This window comes from Garra rufa, chromosome 2, assembly GCF_049309525.1.
Source record: "Garra rufa chromosome 2, GarRuf1.0, whole genome shotgun sequence".
Taxonomy (NCBI): Eukaryota; Metazoa; Chordata; class Actinopteri; order Cypriniformes; family Cyprinidae; genus Garra; species Garra rufa.
In genome coordinates this window covers 15,581,165-15,596,885 of record NC_133362.1, presented here as the reverse complement: position 1 = coordinate 15,596,885, position 15,721 = coordinate 15,581,165, and the positions used below count along the sequence as shown (strand labels likewise).

The 15,721-nt window shown below is 33.9% G+C and overlaps 2 protein-coding genes across 2 annotated transcripts; one reads left to right on the top strand and one right to left on the bottom strand.

Annotated features, from left to right (window-relative positions):
* The first annotated feature begins 17 nt into the window (after positions 1-17).
* Positions 18-5,499, top strand: dmac2l (distal membrane arm assembly component 2 like). Its single transcript, XM_073834902.1, has 5 exons — positions 18-128; positions 348-456; positions 2,096-2,304; positions 4,197-4,368; positions 5,125-5,499. Exons 2-5 carry the CDS (start codon positions 350-352, stop codon positions 5,237-5,239), a joined length of 603 nt encoding a protein of 200 aa, XP_073691003.1. The 5' UTR covers positions 18-128; positions 348-349; the 3' UTR covers positions 5,240-5,499.
* An 81-nt stretch (positions 5,500-5,580) lies between these two features.
* On the bottom strand, positions 5,581-15,139 carry cdkl1 (cyclin dependent kinase like 1 (CDC2 related kinase)). Its single transcript, XM_073834899.1, has 9 exons — positions 14,937-15,139; positions 12,250-12,371; positions 11,772-11,844; positions 10,129-10,219; positions 9,808-10,008; positions 9,644-9,726; positions 9,486-9,542; positions 9,238-9,393; positions 5,581-7,741 (listed from the first exon to the last, which is right to left on the bottom strand). The coding sequence occupies exons 1-9, from the start codon at positions 15,102-15,104 to the stop codon at positions 7,640-7,642; spliced, it is 1,053 nt and encodes a 350-aa protein (XP_073691000.1). The 5' UTR covers positions 15,105-15,139; the 3' UTR covers positions 5,581-7,639.
* Positions 15,140-15,721: the final 582 nt, after the last annotated feature.

The window sequence follows — 15,721 nt, the reverse complement described above, 5'->3', positions numbered from 1 at the left end:
GCCCCGCCCCTGACGTACACTGACCGACCAATGGGAGTGCGGGACGTGGTGACGCAACGGGTGAAAGATCAGCGAACGCGCATGGAGGACGGGATGTAAATAACAGATACTCCACGCATATACAGAGGGTCAGTTTTAGGATTTACAGTGCTTTGCTGTAGTGGTTCTGTATATACTACGTACCGATTCTCTCGGAGCTCTAGGACATTTAGATGTTTGTGGCTTGATAAAATAATACGTTGTCCTTCATATTCAAAGACACGGCCATTTGCGTACACAGATTGTTTTGCTCTGTATGTCTTCATACTTTGATATTTCATGTCTTTCTCTCTTTATCTTATCCATAGACATGAGATTGTTCACCTGGTCAGCGAGGAGGATTTTATCCGCCTATAAGCAGCCGTCAGAGGGCAGTAGTCGTGAGTTTTGGGGGTGGCTCAATGCTGTTTTCAACAAGTAATTTTTTGATATTTTTCAAAACAGTTATGTAACTAGTTTAATATTAGCTTTAATGTCGTAATGTATTTCCTTTCCCAACCCACAGCAGACTGCAAAGCACCTGAGGCCAATTACAACAAACGAAATGTTGAGTGTGAGAGCCATAAATATCTATAAAGGGACTAATGTCGAGTGATTAGTCTCTAGAATGACTATTCATTAGAGGGTGAAATCCCTACAGAGACTAATCTAAGCCTTCTAATTCACAACAACAGCTCTTATTTAGAGTCTGGACTTTAATTTAAAGTTATCCACCTTTTTCTTCCCATTTGTACATGTTATAGGTCTTCCGATCTCACCCATATCCAGCTATTTTTAGCTGAACAAAACAGCTTGTTTTGCTGCTTGATATTGTAAATTGGTGTGTCTCACCATATTACTTTCAGGCATTATCTTAATTATGAGCACACTGGTTTGTAGTGCACGTTGTTATTCTTCTGGTTATTTCCCTATAGCTTAATCAACCAGAAGTTTCACCCATAGGCTTACTTCTGCTTTAAAGAAAAAGGTGGATTGCATTTAATTTATGTTTTATGTTCTTAATAAGAAATGTTTTTAAGCATCAAATCAGCACATTATGATTTCTGTGACACTGAAGATTAATTAGAGGAGTAATTCAGCTTTGCCAGAAAAAGATTACATTTTGAAATATAATAAATACAAAAAAAAGATATTTCACAATATTACTGTTTACCTGTATTTTTGATTAAATAAATGCATCCTTGGTGAACAGAATAGAACACTAAAGAATTAGTTCAGTTCCAGAACAAAAATGTACAGATAATTTACTCACCCCCTTGTCATCCAAGATGTTCATGTTTTTCTTTCTTCAGTCGTAAAGAAATTTTGTTTTTTGAGGAAAACTTTTCAGGACTTTTCTCCATATAGTGGACTTCTATGGTGCCCACAGGTTTGAATTTCCAAATTGCAGTTTAAATGCAGCTTCAAAAGGCTCTAAATGATCCTAGTTGAGGAAGAAGTGTCTTATCTAGTGAAACGATTGGTTATTTTCTGAAAAAAAAAAAAAAAAAAATACATTTTTTAAACTTTTCAACCAAAAATGCTAATGCAACCAATCTCGTCTAGCTCTGTGATGTGTATGCGTATTCTGTGAACTCTGGTTCAAAACAGTTAGGGTATGTCGAAAAACACCCATCTTATTTTCTCCTCCAACTTCAAAATCGTCCCAAGACGAGCATTTGAGGTTAAAATAAATGTATAAATTGCCTTTTTTTTTTTAAATAACAGATCATTTGCTAGATAAGAACAGGGCTGGGATCGTTTAAAGCCCTTTGAAGCTGCATTTAAACTGCAATTTGGAAATTCAAACTTGTGGGCACCATAGAAGTCCACTATATGGAGAAAATTCTTGAAAAGTTTTCCTCAAAAAAAAAATTTCTTTACGACTGAAGAAAAAAAGACATGAACATCTTGGATGACAAGGGGGTGAGCAAATTATCTGTAAATTTTTGTTCTGGAAGTGAACTAATCCTTTAAAGACCCCAACCAAACTTTTAAATGTTAGTTTATACAAAACTATCCATTAAGCTTTCCAGATGCACTGATCCATAATTGTTGTGTTCTTTGATCAATACAGAGTTGATTACGAGCGTATTAAAGCAGTGGGTCCTGATCGAGCTGCTGCCGAGTGGCTCCTGAGATGTGGTGCAAAAGTTCGGTTTCGTGGTTTCGACCGCTGGCAGCATGACTACAATGGTCTCCCGACTGGGCCGTTGGGCCGGTACCGGATAGAAGCTATTGATGCCACAGAGTCCTGCATCATGTATCGTGGTTTTGATCATCTTGGTGAGTGATCGATGAAATGCATAAACACTCTTCTCATTTCCCTGACCCGCTTATGCTTATGTAACAGAATTATCTTTTAACCTTTAGCATTGTGACATTACCTATGCAAATTTAATGAAATCATCAGTGAATGGAGAAGGTCAAACACCTGCTTCAACCTTAAGATCTCTTACTCCATTTGCTTCAGCAAAACAGTCTTGCATTATTTATTAAATTAGACCCCAGAGAGGGAAAGTTTGTGAGGATGTTACTGTGTGTGTGAGAGATGCGGTGAGACACTGAGACACCGTGTGTGTGTCACAGGTGAGGATGAGACACTGTTTGTGTGTCACAGGTGAGGATGAGAGGTTCAGTTGTGGGGAAAAAGTGACGTAAAGCTAAGGGGTGTTTTACACAGACAGATACAGTGCGGTCCTCTCTGTATTTTCACTCACACACTTGTCTTTTTACGCACCCAGTTTTACTATACAGTACACTATATGTTACATTTCTACACATTTCTAAGAAACGACAGGGTGTCTTTAAAAACCCTCTTTTTTTGCGAACAACTTGCTTCCGCCATGGATTCAAATCTCAGGTTGACAGTTTAACAGCTGAACCCAAGCCTCTATTACTAATTCGAAAATGTCACCTTAGAACTAGTAGGAACGTTGAGTTGCCTCATTAAAAGCTTACTGTATTACTGTAATAAAAGCTCACCGTATTACAGTTGAAGTCAAAAGTTTACATATACCTTGCAGAAACCAAAATAAGAGGGATAATACAAAATGCATGTTATTTATTATTGACCTGAATAAGATATTTCACATAAAATACTAGTCCACATGTACATCTAGTCCACAAGAGAAAATAATAGTTGAATTTATAAAAATGACAAAAGTTAAAAAGTTTATGTACACTTGTTTCTTAATACTATGTTGTTACTTAAATGATCCACAGCTGTTTTTTTTTTTTTGTTTAGTGATAGTTGTTCATGAGTCCCTTGTTTGTCCTGAATAGTTAAACTACTGAGGGACTCATATGCAACTATTACAAAAGGTTCAAACAGTTATTGATGCTTCATACATTAAAACTATGCTTTAAGACCATTAAGGCTTTTTGAATTTGAAGATTAGGGTATATTTTTCTTATTTCGTCTTCTGGGAAACATGGAAGTATCTTCTGAATGGCAGTTATAAATGGAAAAAAAATTATATTTAGGCAAAATTAGAAAAATGTACACATCCTCATTCCGTTCAAACGTTTACACCCCTGGCTCTTAATGCATGGTTTTTCCTTCTGAAGCATCAGTGAGTGTTTGAACCTTCTGTAATACTTGCATATGAGTCCCTCAGTTGTGCTCAGTGTGAAAAGATGGATCTTAAAATCATACAGTCATTGTTGGAAAGGGTTCAAAAATCCTGAAAAACCACAAAATTTGTGGGACCTGAAGGATTTTTCTGAAGAACAGCAGGCAGTTTAACTGTTCAGGACAAACAAGGGACTCATGAACAACTATCACTAAACAAACAAACAAAAAAAAAACACACAGCTGTGGATCATTTACGTAACAACACACTAAGAACCAAGTATATGTAAACTTTTGTCATTTTTATAAATTCAACTATTATTTTCTCTTGTGGACTATATGTAAACATCTTTTATGTGAAATATCTTATTCAGGTCAGTACTAAATAAAAATACTATGCATTTTGTATGATCCCTCTTATTTTGGTATAATTACTATTTTGAGATTCTACAAGGTGTATGTAAACTTTTGACCTCAACTGTATTTATATATATAAGAAAAGGTCAAAAAATGTTGCTGACCTCTTGGACTATATATGAATGAATATTTACCAAATGCATCTAAAGGATTGTTGGTACTTACACGCCTTTGTTTTTGTGTTTAGAGGGCCTCGAGCATGTAGAGGAAATCAGGTTCAATAAATGTATTTATATAGAAGACGCCTGCCTGGAGCGTTTGAGTCAAATAAAGACGCTGCAGGACAGTTTGAAGAACATGACGATAGTTTCCTGTGGCAATGTGACAGATAAAGGAATCATCGCTCTTCATCACCTCAGGTATGAGAACAGCATCTTTTATTTCAGTTTAGCTCTCAGTATTGTTCATAATTTTGTGTGTATGCCATATGGGCATTGAAATTGGATGATATTGATCATCTCAAATGACCACTGGAGAATTAATGCATTTCCTAGAGGCAGTGTGAGCTTAAATGGATAGTTCACCCAAAAATGAATATTTGCTGAAAACTCATCCTCAGGCCCTCAGGCCACCCAAGATGTAGATGTTTCTTTATCGGAACAGATTTAGATGAATTTAGCATTACGTCACTTGCTCAGCAATGGATCCTCAGCAGTGAATGGGTGCCATCAGAATGAGAGTCGAAAGAGCTGATAAAAGTAATAGTCCACAAGTAATCCACACAACAACAGTTAATTTGACCTTAAATAAGTCTTGTAAAGCAAAAAGCTGTGTGTATTGTGATGTTTCTATCAGCTGTTTGGACTCTCATTCTGACAGCACCCATTCACTGCAGAGGATCCATTTGTGAGCTAGTGATGTAATGCTAAATTTCTTCAAATCTGTTCTGATGAAGAATAAAACTAATCTTGGATGGCCTGAGGGTGAGTAAATTCTCAGCAAATTGTCAATTTTGGGTGAATGATTCTTTTACAGACCACTGCTGCTGAACGTTTCAATGACCTACTTTTGAGAAGTGCAGCCCTGGTTGATATATTGGTTTGTCACTACAGTAAAATCAGTGGCTTCTGCTACTTAAATCATAAGTGTTACCTCTGATTGTCCGTGTATATTAGGACTCTGGAGTCTCTGCTTCTCAGTGATCTGCCTGGTGTAAAAGATAAAGATCAGACTGTGGACAGACTCCAGACTGCACTTCCCAGACTCACCATAGAACTGGATCTGGCTTAACCAATCGCAGCGCTTCTCAGAGCACATTTGGAAAACCACAACTCTTACAGCCTTATGACCGGGCCACACAACCCCTCTGGCTGATGTCCATGACTGCTGTGGCAACAGTTTCCAAGCAACTGAGCATCCCACGGATGGATGCAGAGAGCTCCTGTCAACAACATCGAATTAGCTTTGATCCAACAAAATGTAGTTTTGTCAGACCACCTGCGGCAGTTGAACAATGTTATATTGCCATTATCAATAAATTTTCAACTGTAGTTTTGATGTTGTTTCTCTTTATACACGTGTTTCATTTCTTATGAAGAAGCTATAGAAACAAAAATATGTTGCAGAAAGATCTTTAATGATTTAGTCTGAAAACAAACAAAAACTATTTAATCTACTCATTTTAACACAAAAAACACATTTGCAAATCTTGAATTTGGCATTTGGTGCAAGTCAGTGGCTCAATTATTAGCACCAGTCGTAAAGGCAACAATAAGATCATTATGTCCACAATGGGGTAATAAATGTTAAAGGGATCCCTGGGTATTAAGACTTGTATGGCTTAATAAAACAAATGATGCCTCTTACGGGACTATATAGTAGAAAACTGCATTATCCACATAGTTTTATACATATTTTGGACTATGGGGGCGACAATATTTCGATGACGTGAAATGACTGCACTCGGTGAGCTACTGGGCTACCTGTTGCTATTTTTACCACAAAACAACTCAGAAAATTAAATACTGATACGATGCCACATTTTGCTTTTGGGTTTAATTTTAAGTTAAAAGGCAATAAGAGAAGCAATGTAAGTCTTCACTGCATTCCTAGCGATAAGAAGAGAAGAATAGAATGGGAAGATGCCTGTGGACGAATAAAACTTCTTAAAGACCCACGTCTTTGTTCTCTCCACTTTAGCCCTGATGCCTTTGAGGCTTTTAGTAGACACAGCCAGCATTAGGGAAAGTTACTTTTAAAAGTAGTGCAATACAATATTAAGTTAATCACTAAAAAATAATTATTTACATTACTCAGTTACTTTTTATGGAAAGTAATGTGTTACGTTACTTTTTAAATCTGGGCAGGGCTTGCTTGTTTTAAATATAAAAAGTTATATTTTTGTCATATATAATAGCCATTTCAAACCAAAAAGTAAATAGCAATTCATCAATAAAAAAGGAAAACAAATATTAGATTATCTTGAGTAATTTTGGCTTATTAGTACAGATGAATTGTGTCATCAAAGGTCAGCAGCAAAGACACTGGTTAATAAAATACGATTAAATACATAAAGTATATTTGTATTAATTAACATAATTAATTATTGCATGTTTGCGTCATATTCCGAGTTGATTTTAACTGTTTATATTCATTTTGAAAAATACTGAATCTGTTGGTTTTTTTTTGAGTGAGATAAATTTATGCACGTTCACATTTATTCTAGAACTAAAGTAACATCTTACTCTCGATTTCTCTCAACATGGGGACAGGAGAGCTTTTAATCAATAAATGGGGGGAAAAAGTAACTCGGATATTTTCTTGCCAATTAAAAAGTAATGTGTTACTTTACTAGTTACTTGGAAAAAGTAGTCTTATTACGTAACTCGCATTACTTGTGTTAAAAACCAGGTTAAAAAAGGTAGCACCAGCAGTGGATTTTTTTAAATAACATAAACTCTTCACAGGTTTTCTACTACATAATTTAGTAAGAGAACTTAATTTACATTATAATAAACCAACAAGTCTTAATACCCAGGGTTTCCTTTAAAAAAATATATGTTATGCCCAGGCCCACACAAAAAATGCCCACACAAAAAGCACCACAGATTTCTGTACAATTCAAAAAGTTTTACACATCCCCAAACCCTTAGTTTATTAAATATTTTGGCTAATTTAACTATGCTTTCAGCAACTCGCAATTAAGAATTCCACAGTCTTTTATCTACAGAGAATTTGAAAAAAGTTTGTTGATTCTGTCTGGGTCTGGTTACGTCTCTAGAAATGATTTTAGTCATATATACACACTTCAAACAAACATGAAGCATCGTTATTTATAATAAAGAAAAATATCTGGATCTAATAAAGGTAAAAAAAAAAAAAACTGGTCCCACAGAGCAAACTCTTCTACAGCACTGATGTGAGTTTCTAATCAAACTATCAAGCACAGCACAGCATTCAGTTTTAACGCTATTATTATTGCTGTTGTCTTTTTACATATTACAGAAATGCCTCTGTGAGTCTTTGCTTTGGCAGTGTGACATCATTGTTCTACAGGCAGAGCAGAGCCCTTTGTCTTTCACACACATACACACACACACACTCACACACACACACACACACGCTCACTCACTCACACACCAGCTGGGAGGTGGTTGGTCGGTTCTCGGGTTCCTGATGAGTCAGCGTCCATCATATGTTGGGTAGATGATAGTTGAATTTGCGCAGGTTGTTGTAGTATTTTCTGTTCTCCACGGCTGGAAAGACAGTACTGCTGGCCAGCTGAGGCAGATACTACACAGAGAACAGGGAGTTAAATCTTTAAAATAAATGGGAGAATTATATGGGTAAGAGTAGAGATGGGCAGTATGGCCAAAGTCTTTTTTTAAAGGATTACTCCACTTCCAAAATAAACCTTTCTTGATAATTTACTCACCCCCATGTCATCCAAGATGTTCATGTCTTTCTTTCTTCAGTTGCAAAGAAATTAAGGTTTTTGAGAAATACATTGCAGGATTTTTCAGGATGGTGCTCAATGGATTGAAGGTTAAAAATGCACTTTCAGTGCAGCTTCAAAGGGCTTTACACAATCCCAGCCGAGGAATAAGCTGCAGAGCTAGACAATACAAGCATGTGTGGTCAAAAAGTGTAGAAATAGGAATTTTTTAAAGAAAATGACCTATCATTTCGCTAAATAAAACCCTTATTCCTCGGCTGGGATTGTTTAGAGCCCTTTGAAGCTGCATTGAAACTGCATTTTTAACCTTCAATTCGTTGAGCGCCATTGAAGTCCACTATATGGAGAAAAATCCTGTAATGTTTTCCTCAAAAAAATTAATTTCTTTGCAACTTAAGAAAGAAAGAAAGAAATATCTTGGGGGTCAGTTAATTATCAGGATTTTTTTAGTCTGAAAGTGGAATAATCCTTTAAGCAATTTGATATTTTTAATTTTTTTATTTCATAATATAGTTTTGTTTATATATATATATATATATATTCCCTCCCCTAAGCTATATAAAAGCTTAGGGGAGGGAAGTTTTTTAATGTCTTTGAAAGAAGCCTCTTATGCTCACCAAGCCTGCATTTTTAATCAAAAATACAGTAAAAGCAACTTCAAATAAATATTTTTAAGTTTTTTTTAGAGGTTTTTTATGCTCATCAAGGCTGCATTTATTTGATCAAAAATACAGAAAAAACAGTAATATTGTGAAATATTATTGCAGTTGAAAATAACAGTTTTCTATTTCAATAAATTTTAAAGTATAATTTATCCCTGTGATACAAAGCTGTATTTTCAGCATTATTACTTCAGCCTTCAATGTCACATGATCATTCAGAAATCATTCTAATATGCTGATGTATTATCAATGTTGGAAACTTTTTATTCATCAAAGAATCCTGAAAAAAATGTATAAAGCATCACAGCTGTTTCCAACATTGACAATAAATCAGCATATTAGAATGATTTCTGAAGGATCATGTGATACTGAAGAATAAATAATATTTTGACGTACATTAAAATGGAAAACCAGTCATTTAAATTGCAATAATATTTCACAATATTACTGTTTTTTCTGTATTTTTGATCAAATAAATGCAGCCTTGATGAGCATAAGAGACTTCTTTAAAAAAACATAAAAAATCTTACTGATCCCAAAATTTTGAAGGGTAGTGTGTATATAACTAAACTACTGGAATAATTGATAACTACTGAATTTTACAGCTTTGCACACAATAAGGGTCACACAGCCCATCCCTAGGTGTGAGTGTTGTAGTCGTGGCAACAAACCCCAGGTGGCAGGTGTTTGCGTGGCTGGCGTGTGCGTCTCTTGCGGTCCAGTTCACGTGTCACACTCTCGCTCTCTTCTCGCAGACTGTCAAAGTATGGCAGTTCCAGTAACTGCTCACAGGACAACCTCTCAGCCGGGTCCATCCGCAGACAACCCTGAGAAAGACAGACAACAGACAAACATGTTGGTACTAATTCTAGGTGCACAGCGGACTTCTGTATGGATGGTGTGTGTGTGTTTAACTGACCTTCATGAGGCTCAGTGCCTGGTATGAAATATTTGGATACTTCAGTTCAAGAGGCTCCTGTAAATGAAACACATTGAATGTGAATGGGTTTAATTTCAAGATCTCTAGAAATGAACTTGAGCAGAATGAAAACTTAATCACTTAATTGGTCATCTTACCACCTCCTGTGGTTCAGGGACACAAACACCACTGAAGAACTGGTTAGTGCTGAACACCTGCTGGTGTCGGGGAATTAACTCGCCTATGAACAACACACAAACTGTATTTATTACATGCATTCATTCACATTACATATGAACAGCTGCAGTTATGTGTTACTTACCCAGAGTTCTCCTGATCAGATACAGCTGGTCTACATCAGATTTGCCCGGCCATAAAGGGGCACCAGAGAGCAGCTCTGCAAACACACATCCAACTGCCCAGACGTCCACTGGCGGGCCGTACTGCGTGTCTCCCACTAGCAGTTCTGGAGCTCTGTACCACCGCGTTGCTACATAATCCGTGTAATAATCACACGGACCCGCTGGGAAAAAAAACGAGCTGTTAGATGAATGAAAAGGTAGGGAGTGTGTGTGTGTGTGTGTGTGTGTGTGTGTGTGTGTGTGTGTGTGTGTGTGTGTGTGGATTGTATGTGTACACGCACTGAGGATCCTGGCAAAGCCAAAGTCGCAGAGTTTGATGACCTGATGTTTGGTGATGAGAATATTTTCAGGCTTCACATCTCTGTGGATACACTAAAAACACACATTTTTAAATCACTCGGAGAGTCTCCTAAAACATCTAATCTAAGGATAGTATTAAAATGTTTTACTGAATTGACTAAATTGACTGAAACATTGACTCTTTACTGTACACGGGTCAAAGCATATGATGTCGAGGATTTACTAAAATAGGCTGGATCCAGATTTTAAAACTTAGCTATTATTAGGCTTAAAAATAAATAAAAACTATGCAAAATAAAACAAAACAAAAAAATAAAACAAAGTAAAACAAAACAAAATGAAGCAAAGCAAAATAAAACAAAAAGTAAAATAAAACAAGAAAAACAAAACTAAATAAAACAAAGCAAAGCAAAATAAAGTAAAATAAAAATAAAATAATGAAAATGAAACTAAAAACAAAAGGAAATAAAATAAAACAAAACAATAAAGTAAAATAAAACAAAGCAAAATAAAACAAAAACTCAAATAAAATGACAAAATAAAACAAAAACAAAAAACTGAAATAAAACAAAACAAAAAGTACAATAAAAAACAAAGCTACATTAAAAAAAGTAAAACAAAACAAAGCAAAGCTAGTAAAACCAATAAACAGCAAAATAAAACTAAATAAAATAAAACAGAGCAAAATAAAAAAATAATGATAATATAAAATAATAAAATAAAATAAAATAATGAAAATAATAATAATAATAATAAAACAAAATAACGTAAAATAAAACAATTAAATAAAATAAACAAAAAATCACTTCATTTAAATAAGGAGTGTTAGGGAGTCATAATAAAAAAATGTTTTTAACACATTTTTCACCCATTTTTAAACACAATTATGTTAATCATATTTACAGGATTTAAATATATTGTAACAACTTGCTTTACAGTAACAATTAATTTATTATTGTTTATTATTATAGTTAACTAAAACAGAAACTAAAACTAAAACCATAAAACTAATTTGTTACTTGAAATAAAGTAGACATTAAATTTAAAATATTAATAGTAATAAAAACTTTAAAAAAATATATATTTTTCTTATTTTTTTATTTTTTATTTTAGTTTGATTTGGTGTGCTAAAAAGAACTAAAACTGAAATAATAAAAAATAATAAAAACTACAGACATAAAAAACCTACTAAAAATAAAAAGGCACAACAAAAAAACTTTAAAGCTAAAATTAAAATGGAAAATATGAAAAAAAAAACTGATTTAAAATATTCATTCTACATACTAAAATAATAACACATTTTGGTAACACTTTATTTTAATGTGTCCTTGTTACACATTACATGTACTTACTTTTATAATAACAATTAATTATGCACAATTACATGCCTAAATCCTAAACCAAACCCTAATCCTAACCATATAGTAAGTTACTTAAATGTATAATTACACTGTAACAAGGACACATTAAAATAAAGTGTAACCCACTATTGTTTAAATATTTTTTCTAACACGGTATACATCCAGCTGCCTTTTTAACTCCATTCAGGGCAGAGGCATTAAATCTGAGAAAATAATACTGTTAATAGAGTGGGAGAGAGCATCTATAATTCTGAAATTCTTACGTTCTGTTTATGGCAGAAGTTCACAGCCTGAAGTGTTTGCCAGATGATGCTTTTAACCATGTGCTCTGGAACGCTGTGTGAACACAGACACACAAAAGCATTACAATGCATTTACAGGAACACAAACCTCATTTTCTACATTACCCATTCATTCTTCGCTTCTTCTGTCTCAACCCTCCACACTAACCCTATAGGTTCTGATGATATAGTGTGTATGTGACTGTATGAGTGCTCTATTGTACGAGCTCTGTTGATTCTTGACTTGTAAATCAAGAGGAGGACACATAAAGAGTTAAATGTTGTTAAATGTTTAACAGCGTCTCCCTCAAGTGCACCACAGAGGACAAACGCATCCTGCTGTAAACATTCCACCAAAGACATGCTGAGCGTCATAGCAACAAAAACACAATATGTGTGTTAGTGTGAGAAACACAGAGCTGTTTTATAGGTGTGTCTGCATGCGAGTTTTTGTTCTCACCCTCTTGGGTATCTGTCCAGCTCATTCAGGACGGTGTGGTCGCAGTACTCAAACACCAGGTGCAGTTTTCTCTTTCTTCTGAATACCTCGATCAGATTCACCAGGTTTGGATGTTTCAGTTGCTAAACACACAATGTAATGAACAAATTAGGATTTATACATTACCAGTCAAAAGTTTTTGAACAGTTAGACTTCTCTTTTGCTCACCAAGTCTGCATTTATTTGATTCAAAGTACATAAAAAACAGTACAATTTTGAAATATTTTTTTTGAATATATTTTAAAATGTAATGTATTCCTGTGATCAAATCTAAATTTTCTGCATCATTACTCCAATCTTTAGTGTCATATGATCCTTTAGAAATCATTCTAATATGCTGATTATTATTATTATTATAAATGTTTAAAACAGTTAACTGCATTTTTTTAAAGAATGATTAATAGAAAGCTCCAAAGATCAGCATTTATCTGAAATAAAAAGCTTTTATAACATTATACACTATATCATTTAAAAGCTTGGAGTCAGTGTATTTTTTTTTAATTGATCAAAAGTGATAAAGACATTTATAAAGTTACAGAAGATTTCTATTTCAGATACATGCTGTTCTTCTGAACTTTCTATTAATCAAAGAAGCCTGAACAAATTCTACTCAGCTGTTTTCTACATAATAAAACTTTTTTGAGCAGCAAACCAGAATATTAGTATGATTTCTGAAGGACCGTGTGACTGGAGTAATGATGCTAAAAATTCAGCTTTGAAATCACAGGAATAAATTAAATTTTATATATACTTAAATAGACAACAGTTATTTTAAATAGTAAATATATTTCAAAATGCTACTGTTTTGGCTGGATTTCGGATCAAATAAATGCAGGCTTGGTGAGCAGAAAAGACGTATTTAAAAAAATTAAAAATCTTACTGTTCAAAAATTTTTGACTGGTACTTTATGTGGAAACGTATCCAAAAAGTCTAAGAATATTAGAGAAAATGCTTCTAATTTGATTGTAATATAATAATATTTTTCTTAATATTTGGTTTGTCCCCCTTTTGCTTTAAAGATGAATGAAGAGCATTTTGTGCTTTAATGAAAGGAAGAACATCTGATCGTCTGTTCACAGAGATCACATGGCCAATGTCACAAATTTACTTATTTTTATAGTAAGCAAATACTGCAGATTCTCAAATATTTCTTATTTATTTAGCATCATGAAAAATTACATTTTTAATGCAGTCTAAAACTTTTGACCTCACTTTATATGGGTACATTTGATTTAGCATTCACAAATGTGTATATTTGTAGCAATAGCCAAAAATACATTGTATGGGTCAAAATTATAGATTTTTCTTTTATGCCAAAAATCATTAGGAAATTAAGTAAAGATCATGTTCCATTAAGATTTTTTGTAAAATTCCTACTGTAAACCTATCAAAATGTAATTTTTTATTAGTAATATGCATTGTTAAGAACTTAATTTGGACAAGTTTAAAGGTGATTTTCTCAGTATTTTGATTTTTTTTTTGCAGCCTCAGATTCCAGATTTTCAAATAGATGTATCTCGGCCAAATATTGTCCTATCCTAACAAACCATATATCAATAGAAAGCTTATTTATTGAGCTTTCATATGTTGTATACATCTCAGTTTTGTAAAATTTTACCTTATGACTGGTTTTGTGGTCCAGGGTCACAAATGTTAAAAACGATAAGTAGCTTCACGTCTTATCAAATGTTTCACAACACACCCTATATCACTGTTGATATTGTTAACTAAAATTTTTTACATTTTTGAACATTGAAAAAAAATTTAAATAAAATTAAATATAAATATTAGTCGAAGAAACTTTATTTACTAAAATGACTAGAACTAAAATAAAACTTACTGGATTTTTTTTTACATAAAATTATTGATAATATAAAATAAAAATATTTATAATTTATTAATAAAAATGACAAAAGAACATAACAAATTACTAAAATTAAAAATTGAAAACTGAAAATTGAAAAGCCAATTCAAAATATGAATAAATATTATAATTGTATACAAACAATATGCCCCATATTACCAACCAGATCAGCATCCACCCCAGAATTAATCCTAGAACCATCTTAAACTGCAAGAGTTTCGAAGTTTAGAATAATCTGTGACTCCCTTTAGAGACAAAATAATTTATATTTAAACATGATCACAGAATATTTTTTAGAGAGTCAAAAATGGGCTGAAGTCTGTGATACAGTAACCTCCTGAAATAAAAAAACGCTCAAGGGAGGGGAAGAGAACAACAAGAATATTCATTCATCCATTCATGCATAACAGAGTGAAATTAATTGGTAAGCTAGTGCTGGCTGACATGTCAGATCTTCAAAGGGCCACTGCTTTGCTCTCAGCTCAAAGGAAAGAGTTTGCAAATCACACAGGAGCTCCAGACACTGATTATTAAAACATCCTGTCGCCACACATCCACTTATGAGACATAAACACTATTAATACTAATCTTAAAGTCTACAAACAATAGTAACAAACCATGAATTAATAAGACTTCCTTTTAAACCAGACTAAACTACTTTGCTGGTCTTGCTTGGTCTGTTGGCTGGTTTTAAAGAGGATCTGGGCAGACAAAAACCAAGGGGACCTTCTTAAAGACCAACAAACCATTTTAGGCTGGTTTAAGTCAAGACTGAGTGTTTACCTTCAGCATGCGGATTTCTCTGAGCGCTATTTTCTTAATGATGGGATCGTCCTCAGACTCCACAAACTTCTTGATGGCCACGATCTGTCCGGTGTCTCTATTCCTGCACTTGAACACGACTCCGTACGAGCCTTCGCCTATCTTACTGATCTTTTCATACTTCTCCATCTCTGTGAGACCAGCAGAAAACACTTATAATACTGCCTCACCTTGATGTGGATCGAAATGTGAAAACCTGGAGAGAAATGAGAGGCTTGTAAATGACACATGCAAGGCTGAAGATAAAAATACATTTTATTTTAACCATGTTAAGGTGCAATAACACAAGGAAGTACTACTATAGTGAGTTCAAGTAACAAGAACTCTGTAAAATATAGTGTTAACATTTAGAAATAGCTGTGGGCCACTAAAAGTTCACCTTTGACCCCACTAGGACACCAAACTTAATTTGAAACATTATTTTTTAAATTTATGATTGTTAATTTTTTTAATTAATTTATTGAAATGTATAAGATAATGTTTTTTGAGGTAACTTAAGTCTTGTGCTGAAAGGAACGCATTATTGATATATAACTTTACTATGGGAAAGAACCGTTGTAGTCAAGTCTACTGTTCTAGTCAGTGTACTAAACTGTGTTCAACCTTAGTATCAACAAAATTATAAAACATACATAGAACATACAATATAATATAGAGAGCATAGAGAGTTAGATATGCAGCTTACCTTCCAATGTCCCATCCAAATGTTTGCTGAAAAAGCGTATACAAATAGCCGTTTCCAGAGG